Source organism: Mastomys coucha, unplaced genomic scaffold (assembly GCF_008632895.1).
Source record: "Mastomys coucha isolate ucsf_1 unplaced genomic scaffold, UCSF_Mcou_1 pScaffold20, whole genome shotgun sequence".
Lineage (NCBI taxonomy): Eukaryota > Metazoa > Chordata > Mammalia > Rodentia > Muridae > Mastomys > Mastomys coucha.
In genome coordinates, this window is record NW_022196903.1 from 101655934 (window position 1) to 101671456 (window position 15523).

The window sequence follows — 15523 nt, forward strand, 5'->3', positions numbered from 1 at the left end:
AAATTTATCCAACTGATAAGCAAGAATTGCCAGAGAAGTAAATCTTCAAATGACAAATATTCTGAATCTCTCCTAAAGTGTAGTTTATCCATAATATCTAGAAATCAAAGTGTAATTCTGAAGAAGTGGCTGAGAGATTTCTGAACCATTCATTGCCAGTGAACGTTCGCTCCTGTGTAGCCTCTCAGGCTTTTCCTTTGTAAGGCGTGTCTTCTTAGCTACATCTCAGTTCCTTCTCCGTCCTACCTCATATGTCAGGATGAGAACGATGAACTTGGTGTTAGATGTACCGCATTTATGCTGCCAGGGAAATGTCCAACAATCAGCTTGGAAATGTGGATTCCAGGGAGGCAGAGGAGAATTCTGGAAGCTTTAGAGCAAGACAGATGGGATTCAAATCTCCACTCTGTCCTATCTGAGCTCTGTTAACACGGAGAGGTCACTGAACTTCCGGTTCCCTCCTCTTCTGTTTCATGCTTTCTCTTTTTCTTCTTTCTATTTTGAAACAGGGTCTCATGTAGCCTGTGGTGGCTTCAGATTCACTATGTCGCCAAGGCTGGCCTTGAGCTCCCGATCCTCCTGCTTTGACCTCCCAATGGTGCTACCACACCTGACTCAGAACATTTCTTGTCTGTCTGGCGAGGATATGATATCACCTTGGCGTGCTCTTGTGAGAATAGATACAATGTTTATTTGAAACATTCAGTACAGTACCTAACACACAGCAGGTGGTACAGATGGGAAGCCTCTGCCAGCCTGTAGAGGAATGTCTCAGACATTGCTGGGTCCTTTGATGCTGGTCTTAACAGCTTGCACCTCATTACAGTTTTTTGAGTGAGCACTTGAGTTCTTAGACTCAGAAGGGTGAAATGCCTAAAGATTAAAAATAGACTAAAGTCTTAGCCATGACAGGGAAGGGGCTTCAAAGGGCCTGGAGAGAACATGAATGATTCAAGAGAGGAGCTAAGAGGCCAGAGGAAGACGCAGTCAGGATAGGGTTCATAACCAAGTAGGACTGCAGGGCTATTTCGCATTACCATGTGGTGCCTGCTTCAGCTGGCTCTATGCTGGTCAGGGGAAATGGAGTTATGTGTAGGATGTATGCTTATGTATGTATGGGATATGTAGCTATGAAATGAACTGAACTGGAGGCCTGGCGGGAAAGGTGGACAGAGGGAGGAAGGGAAGGAAAGAAGGAGAAAGGGATGAGAGGCGTCCCTTTCCCTTCTGTCCCACTTTCCCTTCCACAATGTCTTACCTATCAAAGCTTCCACCACTTTCCAGCAGTGCCCCCTTGTGGAAAACTCCTGCAACTACATGTATCCTTCAGTCCCTGTATTGCTCTTGATTACCCAATCAAACAATGAATAGACTATAGGACTAGCCCTGTCATTTTGGCCAAGAAGTCAAGTGAGCTGATGCCACCGTGTTGCCTGTATCGTTTTTTCAGTTAGGAGGCAACTCCCGATGACTCGTTTGATCATCTTTATACGCCCAGGTATCAGACAGGAGGAGGCAGATGGTTCATCACCCTGGTTCGGGTGAACTGACAATGGAGGGACACTTCTCCTTGAGATAGACTGTAGGGGTCTCATCTCAAGCTCAGCATTTCCAATGATGCCCCTTCCTTCCTCTCAGGGTCATACTGAGGCTAAATGAGATACAAAGTTCTTAGCACGGGGCCTGGCCAGGGACAAGGACTCAGGGCTAATAGCTCTTTCGCTTAGACCCCTTTATAAACTCAGGAGTTAAGAAGAAGCCACCAAACTCGGGAACTGATTCTAGGTTTCTGGCCAATTCCTCTGGCTCCCTGTCCCCTTGACCTCGCTGAGTAATGTAGCTTACCGTTGGACGCTTGCGAGTACAGGGCAGGATGCTTGCGAGTACAGGGCAGGATGCTCTTCCGGAAGAGTCCAGTCCCAGCTGAGCTGAGTGGGGAGAACAGGCTGAGTCAGTGCCTTGCTGGGCCTCTCTTAGCACTGTTGGATAATTTTATCCTTTCCTAACCTTTCTCTTTCACTATAACACAAAGGTGACTTCCATGTCGCATAGTTATTAGCCAGGCCCAAATGAGATCGTGCATGACATGTCTGGCTTGTATTATGCACCCAACAAAGGGAAGATACATGAGCCACCTTTGCAGAGGAAAATGAGTCTTCTATTCCTCTGTTTCATTTTCTTTCTCCTCCTCCTCCTCCAGCACTTTTTGTCTGTCTCCTCTCACCACAGAAATCCCTTTACAAGTCTCACTGCCTCTTCCTTTACTCCAGTCTGCTGGGCTCTAGTGAAGCCGCATGAGTTATCTGCCCCAGATGACTGTGGTGTGGCTCACCAGACACCTTTGCCTGGCAGGTCCAAAAAGAAGAGTGTCACCTGAGTAGAGAGGATACCAGAAAGTCAGTATCTAATTCAGTAGATGTATGCATGCTCTTCCTTTAAAGGGAGTGCAAACTTAGTCCTTCTCATGAGGCCTAAGAGAGGTCTTCTCATAGAAAGGAACTGACGTGTGCCAGTGCTCTGGGTTGAGTGAATATTTATAGACACCACCCACTACAACTGGGTTGTCTTTGTACCGTCAAGACACTGTCATAAATAAGGGTGGAGGTGGCGTTCCTGCTGACATCCACTTAGCATTCCATTTTTTGTGGATGAAAAATATAGTTTCTAGGGCCAGTGAAATGACTCAATGGGTAAAGGCACTTGCTAGCATGCCTAATATATTGCCTATGTTTGGTCCCTAGAACTCCCATGCTAGAAGGACAGAACTGACTCTCCATGGCACACATGAATGCCTATAGTTAAACAATACGTAGATTAAATAAGCAAGCAAACAAAGTATTGAGCATGCAGGTGCCTGGGAAGGACGATGGTTTGCACCTGTAATACAGCTGTTGGGACACTGCAGCAGTGGAGTTAGGGAGTTCACGGCTCTTTCGGATTCTATTCTTGGGACATGGTACTTCAAGGAGAGTTCAGGCTAAGTGTCTGAGATGCACCTTACGTGCTGGGTGACACTCACACCCAGGTGAACTCAGTGACATCGGTAACTCCCCTAGTCCATAGCTGGGCGGCCCTCGGTAACTCACCTAGTCCATAACTGGGCGGCCCTCGGTAACTCACCTAGTCCATAGCTGGGCGGCCCTCGGTAACTCACCTAGTCCATAGCTGGGTGGCCTTACTACTGTGGAGAGTGTGATTTTCCTGCTGATCATGAAGTCGGTGATAATGATATTTTACTGCTTTAAAATGCTCCTGAGTTTCCCTCACCACCTAGGCACTGTGTTCATCAGATTTCTGGCCATATGATAATAATAATAATAATAATAATAATAATAATAACAAGGAGAAGAAGAAGGAGGAGGAGGAGGAGGAGGAGGAGGAGGAGGAGGAGGAGGAGGAGGAGGAGGAGGAGAAGCAGACTAAGTTACAAACAAAAAAAAGATTGATTTTTGCCCCAAAGCTTTGAAATGAGGCAGCATATCTGATGGCAGGAGTGTCTGATGGGGCAGACATGTTCAACCAATCATAAAAATAAAGCAACAAGAGCCAGGAGGGGGCCAAGGCCCCACCCCCGTCAAGGCATTCTTTGGATGCCCGAAGGACCTCTTCCTAGGTCCCACCTCTTTCTTCCCATGGTACCAGTCTGAAGACCAGGCCTTTAACACATGGCTCTTTAGGGGATAGGCAACATCTACACCAAAGCAGACATATTCTGGAATCCAGCTCCTGACCCTTCTGGAATCCTCCCACTAAGATGTGGAAGGTTCAAGACAGCGTCTGTTTCTAACCCGGCCCTCTGTGTTCTGCAGTCTTCTTCACATCATCTCTCTCTCTTCCAGACTCGCCAACCTGTCTTTGTGCAACTCCTGCAAGGCGTGTTCCGCGTTTACCACTGCAACTGGTTGATGCCGAGCCAAAAGGCCTCTGTGGAGAGCTGTATCCGGGTGCTCTCTGATGTAGGTAAGGCACCCAGTCAGTCTGGATGTCATGGGATAGAAATGAGTTGCCCACTGTTTACTGAGCCTCGGCTCTTGTGAGGAAGCAAACTGCCGAGAGCCAGACCCAGAGCTGAGCTCTTGACTCCTCAGCCTCTGACTTTAACAAGCCTGCACAGTAAGAAACAGTAAGTCCTTGAAAAATTAGATTCCATAGTTCAAAGTCATACAGTTCTTGGCAAGTGACAATCCATCAAGACAGTCAAGGCCCTGGGAAGTCCCCCGGTCACAGCACGAGTTTGTTTACTCCAGCAGATGCATTTTGCTACATGGAAATTTTCTTCTTGTGAAGCACCCCTAAGGTCCCAGGGAGCACCCTTGCCCTCAAATGGTGCATTGTTTGCATCTCCCTATGCAGTGACTACTTCTCTTTTCCCTCTTTGCTCCGCAACCCCCAAGACTCTTCTCTCAAAGGCCGTTCTAAAAAGGCGCTTGTTTCTCCCTCCTCGCCCTTGCGTTCTGCAATACTAGGTATTGAACCCCGGTTTATTCCATATTAAGCAACCCCTCGAGCACTGACCTACACCCCAGCCCTTTCCAAAAAAAAAGTTTAAGTGGTACTATATCATTGTACATGTTTTGGGGTACAGTGTTGTCAGGGGAATTGGCTTCCTGTTGCCATAGAAACCAGATTTCTTTTTTCTAGTTGGTTTGGACTAGTCCGTAAATCTCTGTAAGTAATTACTATCCTGTGAGTGCCCGCTATCCAGCCTTTGTCTGACCTTCTCCCTCTGCCCCCGCTGAGCACTTTTCCTCTTCTCTGTCTGCATCTCCCTAAAAACCGTCTTCTGACCTTTCCCCCTCCACACCGTCTCTGAGTTCTCTTCAAAGGAATAAGCTTCCCACCGCAGGTGAGAAGTCTTGTGAGTGAACTAGAGCCCCAGATCCTGGCAGGCAGCAAGCACTTCTCAGGGACAGTGTTCCTTGGGAAAGGATTGGATTTATGGGAAAGGAAGTTTCCATAGTGACCAGAAGATGAGCATATGTTCCATGTTATAACTTTGGGCAAGCACAGGATATATTCGTGAGGACCCCTCGCCTTGGTCTTTTAGGCCCTGCCTTATTCCTGTTTTCTTTTGCAATCACCTGACAGGTATTGCCTGTGTATGTATGTATGTATGTATGTATATAGATGTGTGTGCGGGTTATGAGAAATTAGGCTGAGTAAATGCCTGGATGACCCTCTGCTTTCTTCAGACTTGACGGCAATTTGTAGAGATGCAACACGCCATTCAGGCCAAAATGTCTGAGTAAGTCCTTGCCCCACAAGTTAGTGGGCTCAGGTCTGAGGAAGCCATTGGCTTCATGGGCAGCTCAACACTTGGTTAGAGGAGCTACCAGGCTCAGGAGTCTCAGCAGGAGTGATGATACGGAGAAAGCTAGAAGCCAGCTCAGTGGTAGAGAACTTACCTCATCTACACGAGGCCCGGCGTCAGTCCTGGGAACTGTGAGGAAACAAAAACAGAGGAGAGAGCTGGTGCTTGTGAGATATCATGAGAAGAGCCGGCCTAGTCACTTCCCAGACCGGGTCCTGTGCCTCTTGGGAATGGCCTGAATCAAACCATACTTGTAGTCCTGTGCGTCCCCGTCAGTTTTAGATAGCTCAGCCAGGGCGCAAACTTTCTAATAGATGAGTGTGAACCATGTGCCTCACTTTTTTATATTATTTTTTTTCTCCTAGGGTTTCCCACTTAATAGAGTAAACTGTTAGGAAATTATGGGCTAGCTACTGATTCTTTCTCTGTGCCTAATATGTCCCATTAAGATAAAAATGGTTGCTCTCTAGCACATCCTTCAAAACATTCCAGCTCTTTTTGAGGTTAGATATAGGCAGTAGAGAACACTCCCTTTGTTTCCAGTGTTTTGAAGCAGCAGTGAAGGTAGAAAATGGCTCCTATGGTTTGGTTTGGTTTGGTTTGGTTTGGTTTGGTTTGGTTTGGTTTGGTTTGGGGAGGATTCCCCACAGAAACAAGAAGTGTTCATCTTAGGTTCCTTAACTTCTATTTAGTAAGCCTTTCAGATTCATAGGAAAGTTACAAAGCAGATGCAATAGGGTTCCTGTGTAAGCCTCCCCCTCTTCGTCCACTCTCCGCATCTCTGTTACTAGTGCACATTTGTCAAATGCTGGAGAATGACCATAGTACATTACCACCAACCAAATTCTAGGCTTGATTCAGATTTCATAATATCTCCATGAATGTCCTTCTGCACCGAGCACACCTCCCCTCCTGTCGCACACTCAATTGTCAGGTGCCCAGTCTGGTCTGGGGCGGTTTCTCTGTTTTTCCTTGTTGCTCATGACCTCAGCAGTCTTTGCAAACAAGTACTGGCCAAGTATCTCCAAGTGTCCCTGTGCTGGACTTCAGGGCTGTTTCCTCATGGGGGCAGCGTGGGGTTGTCCTTGTTAGGATGGGAAAGAGGAGCCCCCAGTGCAGATGTTGTTTTGTGTCTTGGTCAGCAGAAGTTCACTTTCTGTAGAACAACAGAATTGGGAACTTTTAGGAAAACAATTTCTTGGCCAAGCAACTTGTTTGTCTGGATAATCCTTAAAATGTATGAACACACGGGCATTTGTAAGAAGCCATTCCCTTAAAAAGCAAACTGGCGTCGAGCTGTTACTGTGTCTTGCCCAAGCTTTAACACTTGGAACCATTTCAGTGTCTGTGGGTACGTGTCCCCAGAGTTTACATTTGTGGTTAAAAGTCGAGTTTCCTCTCTCTCTCCACCAGACCAAACTTGCTTGCCTGTTATAGGCATAGAAAAATCTGCCAGTGGGAGCTGAGGATATATCCTGCTTCCACAAATGTTGCAGACTTATGAGTCATTGGTCTCTTTTGCAGCCAAGAGCCGGGCTATAGCCATTCCTGTTGACCTGGACAGCCAAGTCAACAACCTCTTCCTGAAGTCCCACAACATCGTGCAGAAAACAGCCTTGAACTGGCGGCTGTCCGCCCGCAACGCGGCTCGTAGAGACTCTGTCCTGGCAGCTTCCAGAGACTACCGAAATATCATTGAGAGATTACAGGTAAAGTCTGAGGCTGGAAGAAGTGGACTTGGATTTGACTATCACAGTGTATTCTCCGAAGCCACGAAACAAACAAGCTCTGCTACACAGAAGAGGTTTGTGGGGCCAGGAGTACCAAGTCATTTGGTAAACCAAAGCTCCCAGAAGGGGGCCCATGGTAGACAGTTGGTGCTGAGCGGTAGCTATAAGTATTGTCTGAAATCTGCATAGAATGCCCCTGTGTGGCATAGGCCTCCTCACACTGTGACAGCTGAATCTATAAACGTTTCTAGGGACCACTTGAGAGCAGTTTTGTCTTTATTACTCCAGCCTTGAAGGTATCACTAGACATCAGTTCTGCTGCCCTCTATTGGTCTCTGCCGCCTCAGAGGCACACTCGGTTTCTTAGGAGGGAAATTCAAACCACCGTTCAGTGGGAAGGATGTCAGTGCAGAGCTCCAACAATGTGTGAGCTAGAGTAATAGCTGCCATTGGAAAGCACTCGCCCTTCAACAGTGCCTGGCATATCATATAGCGAGCACTCAAGGGCTTCTCTTACAATGCCTAAGGTTACTGCTGTGATTATAAAAATCACTATAATTAGGAAAAGTAACTGAGTCCCTGTGTGGCTCCGTAATTTATATAAAGACAAATAAGTGTACGGATTCATTTATCAGCCCCTGGGCACTGGTGATACATAGTGAGAAAAGCCCCTTTCTCCCCCTTTCATAGAGCCTCAAGTTTTGGAAGAGACAAGTAAATACACATGTCAACATAAAGGAGCAACAGGAAAGCCAATCTGCACTGGGGTTAGGGAAGGGGCCGAGGGATGCCTGTCTAAGAACCAGAGAGTGGGAAGCATCCTGTGTAAAGGCTACAGTTCGGAACAGATGAGGTGCGTGGCTGCAGCCCTGGCCATGAATGAGGTCTGTGCCGCAGCCCTTGCAGCTAGGTGGCCCGCAGAGCTACAGGGTCAAATAAAGGACCGGAGCCGCCTATGATATAGAAGGCGTTCCTAAGCAAATGTAACTGTGTAACTAAAGGAGGGCTTCCCGGCCTTCTGCGCTTTGGGAGAGGTGAGGAAGAACAGACTCCGGGCTCCGTGAACAAACAGTATTTTCTTGACTCCACAGTCTACGTCAGTTATCCACAAACATAGCAGCATCCTGCCTCCTTAGACTTAATAGGTATCCTGGGAAATGGAACACAGTGCATAGGTAGGTCATACTTGCTACAAAGGCTTGCCGGTGCTTTAAAAGACCTGATTTTGCTATTATGTATTATCCAAGTCCCTGTCGTCATTCCATGTCCTTGTGCAGCAAAAGTTGTACTACGGACAGTCTCTTGGCAGCTAACCACCTCTGTAGTAATCCTCATCAACCTCACCTACACACGCTCTCAACATTGCTGTCTTCCCCAACTCATCGCTTTGCCATCTTTGTTTCTCGCTCTCCCTTCCCACCTCTCTCGCTCTCTCTCTCCCTCTCGCTCTCCCTCTCGCTCTTCCTCTCGCTCTCCCTCTCTCTCTCTCTCACAGACGCTGTTGCCTTCACCGTTGCTCTCTGAATGTCATACATTTGAAAATACAATACAATCAAATCTCAATAAAAAAAAAAATTCAGACTTCTCAAAAGATGCACAGCTTCATGCAGTATGATAATGAATGTTAAGGAATTGCTTCAACACACACCCCCCAACCTCTCCCCCATAAATGCTTTCAGTTGTATTAGAGTCAGGACCAGTAAGGAGTGAAAAGAAAGTGGGCAGAGGCGAGGAGGAAGAATGGTCCCCAAAGGCATACTCTTAGGAAAGCTAGTGAGACCTTCCGCTTCACTCCCATGAAAGTCATACAAAGTAGGGAATCTGCATCCTGCTTCTTATTGGGAACCCCTTCCCCCACCAGGAGGAATGGCCTAATTCTGCATCTCTGTGTGTCCTAAACATTATTGCCCTGTTACCAATATACAGAGTCTCTTAAACCTAAGCCAAGACTATCTTTATAGGGTTTAAATTTAGTTTCTCTATATAACATCTTTCAGTTCCTTTTTCTTAATGTCCCCAAGAGGTAAAAAGAAAAGAAATTAAAATGAGGTATTTCTTCCCGTACAAATCCCGTTGTGCTGTGTTCTTCTCCAGTCGTAGCGTGCTGCCATTTAGTCTCTGAGTCAGCAAGCCTTGGGACAGGCTGCGGCATCTTTTGAAGATGATTCCTCGTCTGTTTCCGATCATTTGCCTTTAAATGGTGTTTGTTGTGTTGGATTGGTGGCTCTTTCAACTTCTCTCTGTTTTCCTTTCCTACAGCTGTGTGTTTTGCATTTGAAGACCATCATGCTATCAGGGTACATGTATTTAGCATGTTGATACAGCATGTTCATTCATTTGTGTTCTCATGTTTATATGACTAGTCTGTAAACTGTGCTCATTGCTAAGAATCAGACAGCACTAGCAGCTATGTAGCAGAATATTAGAATCCCCTGTAATCCCACTACCCAGAGAAAGCCATGTGGTAGTGGGATTTGGTATGTACTTTTAGTTATGGATATTGTCCTTGAAACTGTGTCAGAGAATCCATACTATTGCTTGACTACTCTACACTCATACCGAGGACATCTTTTGACAATGTTAAACTTTGTTTTCGTGTGTTGTGCTTATGAATATGTAGAATGGCCACTGATAGCATAAACCATCTCAGATGAAGAGGTGGAGAGCAGGTTGATATGTGTGTCCTTTGTTTTCTGGATTGGGAGGCAATGCTTCCAGTAACCATTGGACAGTATCTAATAACAGAAAATAGTGGGAGATAGTACTGAAGCTGCACTAACACAACCTAGCCTGTACCACATGCTTAGGCAGAGAGAGAGAGAGAGAGGGAGCGTCTCACCGACTCCAGTCAGCTTCCGCCTGAGCTGCTGACCGAGACACGCTTTCCTTCCAGGACATCGTGTCTGCCCTGGAGGACCGACTCAGGCCCCTGGTCCAGGCCGAGCTGTCTGTGCTCGTGGATGTTCTACACAGACCAGAACTACTGTTCCCTGAGAACACGGACGCCAGGAGGAAATGCGAGAGCGGAGGTTTCATCTGCAAGTAAGCAGTCTCCCTCCCTTGTGGCATGGTCAGTAGCCAGGCGCCCCTGACGACCAGGCCAAGCCCCTGTTCCTGGAGGAGGAGCCATTGGCCAGTCTCTCACTTTGTGGGTTCGAGCCAGATAGCTAGAGTCCTGTTCTGACCATCCCAAAGCAAACTTGTCTATTAGATCCTATTTACTGACATTTCCCCCTCTGTTTGAATTGCATGCCTGTTCGGGTTTTTTTTTTTTTCCACTCAACAAGTTGGGAGCAAACATGGTAATGTGTGGTATAAACAAACAAACAAAAAAATGCCATGATCCTCCAGGCCCTCAAACGTCTTGGACCTACAGTGATCTCACTATCATGGCCTAACATGTTCTTAGATTCTTAGTTGATGCCATGGGGGCCATAAACTAAAAAGAAGTCAGCAGTCTCTTGACAAAACAAAACAAAACAAAAAACCTCCACATTTGGTTTTTCACTGGGCTGAGTGAGTTGCTTGTCTAGGTAGAAGGTGTGTTCTGCCCTAAGATCTCCTCTGAAGATGAGAGTATGGGTGCAGAAACTGTCGTTCCCAAACCATCATCCTCCTGGGGTTTAAAAAAATATCCTGCTGGCATAATTTAGCAGCAATCCTCAGTGGATAGATAGCCACACTTATGAGTAGGGCTCTGTCTGCTTTCTCCACTCAGTATGTGTCCAGCTCCTGCCTTGTCAGCCTGCTGTTCTGTTCTCCGCCAGCAGGTGGCGCGTGTGAGACACAGATGCTGACTGGTTCTTCGGTGTGTGGATGCTTGAGGTGTATTTAAAGTAGGAACCCTTCTTAAATGATTATTCTTTAACTGATTGGTTAGGCCAGGGTTCTTGTGACATGTCTTTAGCTGGAGGATGGTTTCAAGATGTCGCCCCATTTTTCTCTTGTTCAGGCTAATAAAACACACCAAGCAACTTCTAGAGGAGAATGAAGAGAAACTGTGCATCAAGGTCTTACAGACCCTCAGGGAAATGATGACCAAAGACAGAGGCTATGGAGAAAAGGTACTGCCTCTTACATTCACGTTCAAATTATGCTGTGTATTAAATTTAAGGTTTGGGAGTGCGTGGAAACCCCTTAGTTACAGGCTGGCAGTTTAATTTTTTTTTTAAAAGCTGTTTCTCCTGTCCCAAATGGTCGCTGAATCATGACTGTCCCCCTGCAAGTCAAATATAAATAGTACTAGTTGTCTCTCATAGACACCTCACCACATAGCCTAACGACAAGGAAGTAGTGCTAAGATCTTTCCTGATGAACTTCCCAGTGAGGCACAGTGTCTTGTGGATGAGTCCGGATCTGTGGATCTGCATTCCCGCTCAGCACACCTGTGGGCTGACTCGCCTCTTTCTGATGAGTATTACACAACCCTTCCAGCGCCTCAAGAAACTCCCTCTAGTTCTAACTGGAAGGAAGACAAGCATGTCACCACTTCTGATTTAGATTGTGAAATGGACAGTTCCTGTGACCTGGTACTTCTTGGTAGATGGGAAAAGCAGGCATTTGGCATGTGTCCCACACGGGGCACAGTAGGGCAAGAACAATCCTGGTGCTCATTCTCTTCTCCAGCAAGGAATCTTAAGTGTAAGTCTCAACGCCACTAACTTTCACTGGGTAATTAACAACACACACTAATTGCTAGCCACTTTTACCCATGGTTCCTGATCTCATTGTCCTTTCAGAATACCCAGTAACTCACTGGTCAGCTCTGGGAAGAAGCCCTGGTAATTGAATCTCATCTCTCCCTATTGCAATAGAGGGTGATAACCAAATTATTATAAGTATAACAGACTGCTGAGATCTCAACCTGCAGCCCATGCAAGGTCTTTCACTAGTAGCTTATTTCATGAACATATGAAGCTCCCAAGATAAGAAAAAGAAAACAAGATGGAGTGGCGGCCCACACCTTTAATCTCAGCCCTCGGGAGGCACAGGCAGGCAGATCTCCTGAGTTTGGGGCCAACCTGGTCTACAGAGTAAGTTCCAGGACAGCCAATGATACACATAGAGAAAACATATCTCAAAGGAAAAAAAGAAAAAGAAAGGAAGAAAGAGAGAGAAAAAAAAAACCAGGAAAGTGTAGCTATTACTGTACTATCACCCTCTGCTGTCTCTAGATCACTAGGCTTTTAAATATCACTCCAGCAGAGGCTCTGCCCCTTGTGGTTAGCTGTCTTCTAGGCATGCACAAAGCAGGGTTTGACACCCTGCACTGTATGAAACTAGATGCATGTGCATCTTGGTGCATGCCTATAATCCTGGCACTAGGGAAATGGAGGCAGGGTGACCTATAGTTCAAGGTCATACTTGGCTGTGTAGAGTTCCAGGACAAGCCTGGAATATATGAAATCCTGTCTCAAACCAACTCAACAAACAAAATTACATATAAATTTTGTTCTAAATGTCTATAGTATGTAAATTTAAAGGTGAATGCTTATTCACTAAATAAGGATTTCATAGACAAAACCTGATATGCAGAAGCATATAAATATAAATAGTAGATACAAAGCACTTTAGTCCAGGTGAGAAACGGTAAGATGACTTGACCATACACACATACACATGCACACATGCACACACGCACACACACGCACACACACACACACATATGCATGCATCTGGGTAGGGTTTAATTAAAAGAAAGAAGAAGGAATGGGAAGAGACACACCGAGGGCATCTGGAATGGAGTGGGCAGAGAAAGGCTGATAGACATCAGGTAGCGGAAGATGCTAAAAAAGAGTAAATGCCCAGAGATTAAAAGAGTTTCTTGGGCCTCAGTTCACTTTCCTTTGTAGCTGGTAAAGAAACTAGCCACGCCCACGCCCACAGGCTTTCCAGACTGCCTGGGACTGTCATCCCCACTTCAGGAAAATGAGAACTTTGTATACTAGAGTTGGGGAGATCACAAAACCAAGGAAGATGCTCCAGGAACCTGCAGTTCACCTTTGAAACTTCTGGCTTAGTGCTTTGGCTGTTTGAAAATGCTACTTACCCATTTGTATTAGTGGAGCTTGGAAACAGGCGGGGAGTATGAAAGTGCCTCTGCTTCCTTCTGTCTGGTCAGTGATCTTGTCTCACCAAGGCTCCTTGATATTTCAACAGGTTACTTACCTGTTCTTGCTGTACTGAAGAAGCATGACATAATACGAGGATAAAAAAACTCACAGCCAAAGCCCTAACCTTCTCTTCAGGGAAACCAGTTGGCTTGGGTTTTTAATCGATGAAGTTGTCCCTGGCCCTGTGCTGAGGACTCTCCCAGGCTTTCATCAAACTTTTCCTGCGGGTTGCCCCTTGTGTGGGATGTTGTCATGGCTACCTTCTTCCTGAGGGTATTTACTCCTCCTTCCCTGCCCTTTCTTGAGTCTTCATAGCCACAGAATCAAATCTATACGAGGCCTCAGGCTTTGCCTCATCAACCCTCCCTTGAGCAGAAGCACCTGGGTTGGGATGAAATATCTGCCCAGGGTCACATGGAGAATCTATGGGGTTGAGGCTAGAACCCCAGTTTTGCACATGCTGGTACCCTCCCTTTCCTGCCTCTCTCATGCTGCATCTTTTCAGTTCAGGCCATTTCTGTATCCTTTGCCCTACGCTGTCGTCCCAATGGATGAAGAGGCTTTGTGTACCTTTGCTCCTCTCTGCCTTTCCATCCAACTTCAGGACTTTATCAAAGTCACAGAAGAGAAAAAAAGTCTGAAACAATTCCTTATTATTCTACTCTAAAAGTGTTGGTGTGCTCATGTGGATCTACTTTCAGAAAGGGGAGAAAAGACCATTAAGGAGAATGCCTTGGGTTACCAAATAGATTCAGATATATCAGCATCTCTCTAAAGCTGATGTATACTTTTTAATCACCAGGTACAACATTTACTAACCTCTTGTGTACCAGTCTCCTATCTTGTCTTGGGTCACCTCCAGAGATAACTATCATCATTATTATATTTAAACTCAAAGGTGAATACATAGAAAAGTTCAGAATTTTGTCTAGTCTCATACAGCTAAAAGCAAGGCCCTATGAAACTAAACCTACAGTCTGACTTCACCAACACAGCATAAGTATGCAGATTAACTGCACTTAAGAGCTTTTATGTTTACCTGTGGTCTTAACATTGCTTTCGTTATGGTATATGATTACTACATAAAAGACAGGAGCCTCATTGTTGCAGAACATCTAGGGTTCAGCTCAGTTCTGATTTGCCACCCAGTTGAAAGAAGCCTTCATTATGTAGCTGGTAAGTTTATAAAGTCTGGTTGCCCCGGGACCATCAGAGATACATGGTTTTGAATAGATATCAGAATAGTGATTAGTGAGTGTTTAACTCACTATCCACAAAATGTGCTAGTCCGGGAATTGTCAAAGGCAGGGAGTGGATGAATCACAATTGTTACAGTGATGTTACTATATAGTAAAAGACCTGAGAGGGCCTATGTTATGAAAAACGAGGTAGCTCTGTGGTAGAGTGTGGCCTGACCGACAAAATCCCTACTCCCTACCTACCTTAATGAATTAATTAAAATTAATAAGTTATTCTTATAACATAGTTTGGGAGCCTGGAACTCTCAAGATTGGGCAGCCCCATTCATTTGTTCTCTGGCTATATGGTCTAATGTTGAGTAGTTGAAGAGAGAAATCACATTCCGAAACAGAAAGCCAAAGGGGGGGATTGAGGGGTCTGCCTCGCCCTTACAGCTCACTTTCCTGAGAACTAACGCAGAGTGCAGCTTGTAACTAACCCCGGTCACCCCCTGAAAACCCCAGAATCTGAGGAGGGAACCTGCCTAGAGTTGGAGGTCCACTTGGGCTGTGTAGAGAGCTGCCAGCCAAGGCAACAGAATGAGGTCCTGTCCCCTCCAAAGCCAAACCCAAGCAAAAAAGAAATAAAATAAACCAATTCAAATATCAGATTTTTAGTTCCATACAAAGACAGTGCCCTGTGTGTCCTTTGGCCCTGCCCCTATATTTTACCAAGGTGTATCACCAGTGAGGTTCAGCATCCCAGAGTGTGAACTGGAAGAATACACTTGAACCCTCGCCAGACCTTAACAAGCACTCAGGGAATAAAAAAGACCAAAAAAAAAAAATCTTCACCTGTTATGTCCCTGAATGCAAAGAACCAGATACTAAACATAGAAATAAAGAAAGATAGAATAGAAAATGTATAGAAAGTGATTGCTAACATGGTGTTGGAGTATGTTTTGATATGAAGCGTCCCATATCCTTGTATCTTGCATCTTCAAAGAGGTCAAACTTTAGAGTAAACACTCTGTATATGAAATGCCCATTACAGCTTGAATTCAAACTATATTAAAACTCGCCCATGGCTGGGGCTGGCGAGATAGCTCAGCAGGTAAGAGCACTGACTGCTCTTCTGAAGGTCTTGAGTTCAAATCCCAGCAACCACATGGTGGCTCACAACCACCCATA

The 15523-nt window shown here is 45.7% G+C and overlaps 1 protein-coding gene across 20 annotated transcripts in view; it reads left to right on the plus strand.

The window, feature by feature from the left end:
* Itpr1 (inositol 1,4,5-trisphosphate receptor type 1) overlaps positions 1-15523 on the plus strand; it is a 335636-nt gene that overhangs the window by 193338 nt on the left and 126775 nt on the right. For all 20 annotated transcript variants that reach the window (XM_031382803.1, XM_031382806.1, XM_031382804.1 and 17 more), the window contains 4 exons: positions 3840-3960; positions 6836-7020; positions 9935-10083; positions 10994-11105. In XM_031382803.1, coding sequence (XP_031238663.1) covers positions 3840-3960; positions 6836-7020; positions 9935-10083; positions 10994-11105 — 567 coding nt within the window. The remainder of the gene's footprint in view (positions 1-3839; positions 3961-6835; positions 7021-9934; positions 10084-10993; positions 11106-15523) is intronic.